This window comes from Salmo trutta, chromosome 2 (genome assembly GCF_901001165.1).
Source record: "Salmo trutta chromosome 2, fSalTru1.1, whole genome shotgun sequence".
NCBI classification, from domain to species: Eukaryota; Metazoa; Chordata; class Actinopteri; order Salmoniformes; family Salmonidae; genus Salmo; species Salmo trutta.
In genome coordinates, this window is record NC_042958.1 from 21,160,021 (window position 1) to 21,166,020 (window position 6,000).

The window sequence follows — 6,000 nt, forward strand, 5'->3', positions numbered from 1 at the left end:
CACTCATCATTATTCACGTTTCATTCAGGACGATCTGTAATCATGGTAGCATCCACATTAATGTAGGAATGTTTAGAAACATATTCTATTGTTATTTACAATAAAAGTGACTCCAAAATGACACAATACATTATTTACCATTCATTTCTATTTGGCACAATCTGAAAAATCTGAAACACAACCAGAACAAAGAGCAAATGCATCCAATAAATGTGTAGAGTCGCAAGCTTGATGCAGTCATTGAGTGCTATAAATATAGGACCAAATACTTAACTTTTTACTACTTTAATACATATATTAGTGAATTTGTTCAAATACATTTGCTCCCCTAAAATAAGGGGACTATGTACAAAAAGTGCTGTAATTTCTAAACGGTTCACCCGATATGGTTGAAAATACCCTCAAATTAAAGGTGGCAATCTACACTTTAACATCATAGTTTTATTTCAAATCCAAACTTTCGGAGTATCCCAATATTTACAGAGGGCACTGTATATAAAATAAATGTAAGATGTGTTATTATCACAAACACCGGATAGGTGCAGTGAAATGTGTTGTTTTACAGGGTTTATAAGGAAATGGATCACATTCTTCTACGTAAAGGTCACATTAAATCATGTTAGTGAGTGACAAAAGCAGCAGATTTAAAAGTTTTGGCCACATTTTATTTGGATAGTCCGGATAGTCCATCTGTAGATGCTCTACAGATGGTCATACTATCAACAAACTATCTGTTGATAAGCAACTGCTTGCTAAGGTTACGGTTAGGTTTAAAATACGGGTTAGGATAAGGATTAAGACTAAAATGAGGCCTTTAAGAGAGAGAAAGAGAGAGAGGGAGAGAGAGAGAGAGAGAGAGAGAGAGAAAGAGAGAGGGAGGGAGAGTCAGAGAGACAGAGAGCGAGAGAGAGATAAAAAAGAGTCAGTGACCGCACAGCCAAGGACAGGCCAGGACAGAACAGAAACAGGTGGACTGGGGCAAATTGTGTACACTGCCTTTGACTGACACCTAAGCTAAACCGGGAGTTCCATTACACTACATTTCCCATGATACACCAGGTGATACATCCACATCCAGGCAAGCATTGTAACCATTCACTATCATCCCAATGACCCTTTTGCTTCTCTAGTCCAAACTCTGAACTCTGAACTCACCTTTGGAGTGAAAAGCTTCCTTGAGGTGAAGTAAGACGTCGGCAAACTTGCGCACGTCGTTGACCAGCTGCATGATGTAGTCTGGATCGGTGGTGCCTACAGGGGCAGGAGCATCCACACTGTCCAATCCAGAGCTGACGGAGCTCAGGGAGCTGCTCTTGGCTCCTCTGCCCCCCGTCCCCCAAGTCCCTGATCCGGTACTCGCCGTGGTGCCCGTACTAGTGCCCATGCCCGTGCCAGGGGACAAGGGGAAGAAGTAGGAGTTGGAGGTGCGTGAGATGCCCAGCAATCGTTTGTTCCCTCTGCTGGTACCACCTCCACCACCACTACCACCGCTACTGCTGCCTCCACCACTGCTCTGCCTCAACATCCCAACCGCAGCCAGCATGCACTCCTGTCCAGGCCTGGTAGCCCTGGTAGCCCCCTGGCCTTGCACCTGTAGTCCTGCCTGGCTCTCTGCTCTGTATTGTTCAGATCCCACACTGTTCCAGACCATGGATGGATGATCCTGTGCAGGGAGAGAGATATGTGTTTAGAAAGACATGACCGCCAGCTAAAAGAAGAGGAAGGATCATGATTCATGAATAGCATCCAATATCTACACTCTTAGAAAACAAAAGTGCTATCTAGAACCTAAAAAAAACGTATTTGGCTGTCGCCATAGGAGAACAGTTTGAAGAACCCTTTTGCTTCCATGTTGAACCCTTTTGATTCCAAGTAGAAACATTTTGGGTTCCATGTAGAACCCTTTCCACGGAGGGTTCTATGCTGAACACAAAAGGGTTCTACCTGCAGCTAAACATCATCTGCTGAATTCTCTAACAACTAACCAACAGCCATTGTCAGAGTAAAAGACTTAACTCACAAAACAGATAAAACAAACCTTATAAAAGAAATAGAGACATGTCTTTCAGAGATGTGTCAATGTTGCATTTCTAAAACTGAAGAGTCCACTGATGTAACACTAAAAGGGGCAATAGTACTGGATCTACACTGAACAAAAAATATAAAGGCAACATGTAAAGTGTTGGTCCCATGTTTCATGAGCTGAAATGAAAGATCACAGAAATGTTCCATAAGCACAAAAGGCTTATCTCTCTAAAATGTTGTGCACCAACTTGTTTACTTCCCTTTTTGTGAGCATTTCTCTTTTGCCAAGATAATCCATCCACCTGACAGGTGTGGTATATCAAGAAGCTGATTAAACAGCATGATCATTACACAGGTGCACCTTGTGCTTGTGACAATAAAAGGACACACTAAAATGTGCAGTTTTGTCACACAACACAATGCCACAGACGTCTCAAGTTTTGAGGTTGCCTGCAATTGTCATGCTGACTGCAGGAATGTACACCAGAGCTGTTGCCAGATAATTTAATGTTCATTTCTCTACCATAAGCCGCTTCCAATGTAATTTTAGAGATTTTGGCAGTACCTCAAACCTGCCTCACAACCTCAGACCACGTAGGTCTATGGCATTGTGTGGGCGAGCGGTTTGCTGATGTCAACGTTGTGAACAGAGTGCCCCATGGTGGAGGTGGGGTTATGGTATGGGCAGCCATAAGCTACAGACAACAAACACAATTGCATTTTATCACTGGTAATTCGAATGCACAGAGATACCGTGACGAGATCCTGAGGCCCATTGTCATGCCATTCATCTGCCACCAACAACTTTCAGCATGATAATGCACAGCCCAATGTCGCAAGGAACTGTACACAATTCCTGGAAGCTGAACATGTCCGAGTTCTTCCATGGCCTGCATACTCACCAGACATGTCACCCATTGAGCCTGTTTGGGATGCTCTGGATCGAAGTGTACCACAGTGTATTCCAGTTTCCGCCAATATCCAGCAACTTTGCACAGCCATTGAAGAGTAGTGGGACAACATTCCACAGGCCACAATCAACAGCCTGATCAACTCTATGTGACAGAGATGTGTGGCGCTGCATGAGGCAAATTATGGTCACACCAGATACTGACTGGTTTTCTGATCCACGCCCCTACCTTTTGTTTAAGGGGTCTGTGACCAACAGATGCTCATCTGTATTCCCAGTCATGTGAAATCCATAGATTAGGGCCTAATGTATTTATTTCAGTTGAATGATTTCCTTATATGAACTGTACCTCTGCAAAATCTTTTAAATTGTTGCATGTTGCGTTTGTATTTTTATTCAGTATATTTTGACAGAATGTGCTCGGTAACAAGGCAACCAGGCTCTTTCAGAGGCCTTGTCTGTCTGACTGAGTCTGACTGGGGTTCGGAGGCATAATGAGTGCTAGAGTGGCCCTCTAATATTTGGGTGGAGAAAAAAGGGAAGACAACTGAATGCGGGCCTTGCTAGCAGCACTCCCTATCATCATCTCAACATTACATCTCACTACCGTGGCGGTGGCTTATTGGGGCTCCGCACACCCTTCTTTGCCAAACATTAACTTTACAGGAGACCAGAGAGAACACACACGCACACAAACATGCACATAACCACCAGACATGACTATATTGGATTTAAATAGAACATTTCTATTCAGTTTCATAAATCAGTTTTTCAATGATTAGCCTACAGTATACATCATTTGTAAAGAATCTGCAAATGACTGAATCACTCTCTGGAGTTAAAGACTAAACCAACCGGAAGGTATGGGGGCACAGCTTGTAGTAGGAATCCCATTAGGGACCATTTACTGGTCATCTCCATATCCCACTGTGACCACCACATGCTGGATAGAAAGACCCCGGTGCCTACCCTACTGGATTAACCTAAATCGACCTAGACTTAGTTTAGATTTAGTTTAGTCTAAACATTGGGAGCCATTATTATTAGACTTTACTTTTTCCCAAATCAGTATGTTATTTATCAAGAAAAAAAAACAGCATATAGATTATCATATAACTAAGTAAAAGTGTTTTGTTCATATTAACACATGCAAACTAGACAATCTAATAAAGTTAGAATAATTATCATTAAATATGCAGGATTACATTTATTTTGAAAACGTTGATATCACACTTTTCTTTCAAACACTGTAATACCTGGTAAATGACAACATTAGGACTATACAGTTTGCTTCTAAATAAATAACAGCTTAAATATTGAATAATAGTTCATTAAATTGATACATTATAGTTAAGGGAGTATTGTATTGAATTTGCATGTGTTATTGCAGTATTATGAACACGTTTGTGTGTATTATACACACTTTTCTCAACATTTTACACACTTTCTCGTACCCCTGTATCTTTCATACAAATTATCTGACCTAGCTAAGAAATTCTGAAGTTTCTGTACCTTGTAGCCAAAAGCAATATTGTGGATGCTACTCTGAAAATATAGTTGACCAAACTGCCAATTACTTCACACTGGAAGAAGTTAAGCTAAACTAAATATAGTTTACGTAACAAAAGTTACTTTGAAAAAGTAGTTCATAGGCCTACATCCAGGTCTGATGCCGAAAAAGAAAGGACATTATTGTCCACTTAAACCATATTTTCTGTTCTTTTTGCTAAAGAAAAGTACTATGTAGTTCCAGCAGTTAGCTACACTGTTACATGGCACACAAACAAACAATGAACGTTAACTTACTGAAAACACTACCAAGATTAGAATTTAGTTAAACTACCACGAAGCTACATCAAAATGTAGTTAAATTACTAGTTGCATTGTAGTTCACTACTCCCCAGCACTGGCCAAAAGTCATCCCATTGCTGAGATTACACGCATTTTATTCTGTTTTGTTCTTTTGTATTTTGCTCAATATCTAACCAAAATAACAACGTTTTCTCCGTATAGAAGTAATAATGTTCTTCACGTCTCTAGGTGCCTATATGGATGCAATGGTTCACTCAATCAACAAAATGATAGCCGCCACATAGAAGTCTTTCATCAAATGCAGCAACCCACTCACCTGCTGTGCAGTCCTGAAACATTGCACCTTCAAAAATCCCCGCTGTCGTAGATTACAGAATCCAGCTATAGGTTATGTCTTTCTTTCCTAAACATCTGTGAATGACCCTCTAGAATGGTTTCGGGAATTGTAATTTGGGATCGCCGCCGCTCAGCTCACTCTCAGGCACGGATTTCCTCCTCCTCTTCTCACGTGACACAGTAGGTAGGCTAACTTGGGACTGGTCGTTCTGGGCGTCTCGTAAAGAAGAGGTTTGGGTCCCCTGCCCGTAGCAACAGGTGTCCAATATTTATGATGCGTCCTGTACTCAACCTGGAATCTTTCGGGTCTATGTCAACATTGGTATCGTCTCACTCAAACTGAACAATAGGCTTGGAGGGAGATAGATGCATTGTTTAATTTCCCCCAATAAAAACGAACATGTGTAGCCTATACACTGTAATAGGCCTGTATGGTTATGTGCATTATTCCGTTAAATGCTGCAGGGCTACAGTAAAATGGTTGTATTAATTGGCTACATTTAATGTCCATCCCTATCAGCTAAAAGAAGAATTGAAGAAGACTAGGCTACAATATGTATAAGAGTATGGTCTTGGCCTTGTCGGTATTTCTACCTACTCAGAGTCTGGGAATGCCACCTTGTGAGCAGAAGAAACAGTTAAAAGATTGGTAGAGTTTTTTTGACCCAATCAATTCCATAGCCCTTTAATCCACCCAGTGGTAGAAGTGTGCTACCGCACTGCACTCATATAGTCAAAATAACAAGATTCATACGATATTCGAATTTGGATCCACTCTATTCCTATCCCCTGATGTTGGTGCCAAACTCAGACTGCAAATGTTTGCTGTTTGTTTATGTTGTCAGCGTTTTGAAACATGATATTCCTACTGTTAGACATCTTCCATATTTAAAGGTATATACAAGATCACACACATG

The 6,000-nt window shown here is 41.0% G+C and overlaps 1 protein-coding gene across 2 annotated transcripts in view; it reads right to left on the reverse strand.

The window, feature by feature from the left end:
• arhgap29a (Rho GTPase activating protein 29a) overlaps window positions 1–5,312 on the reverse strand; it is an 80,993-nt gene extending 75,681 nt beyond the window's left edge. The window contains exons 1-2 of one of the 2 annotated variants that reach the window (XM_029698140.1): window positions 5,064–5,312; window positions 1,156–1,663 (exon numbers count right to left, since the gene is read on the reverse strand). In XM_029698140.1, the coding sequence (XP_029554000.1) occupies window positions 1,156–1,651 (496 nt within the window). In that variant the 5' untranslated portion in view covers window positions 1,652–1,663; window positions 5,064–5,312. The remainder of the gene's footprint in view (window positions 1–1,155; window positions 1,664–5,063) is intronic. The other variant, XM_029698131.1, reaches the window with a different exon arrangement.
• Window positions 5,313–6,000: the final 688 nt, after the last annotated feature.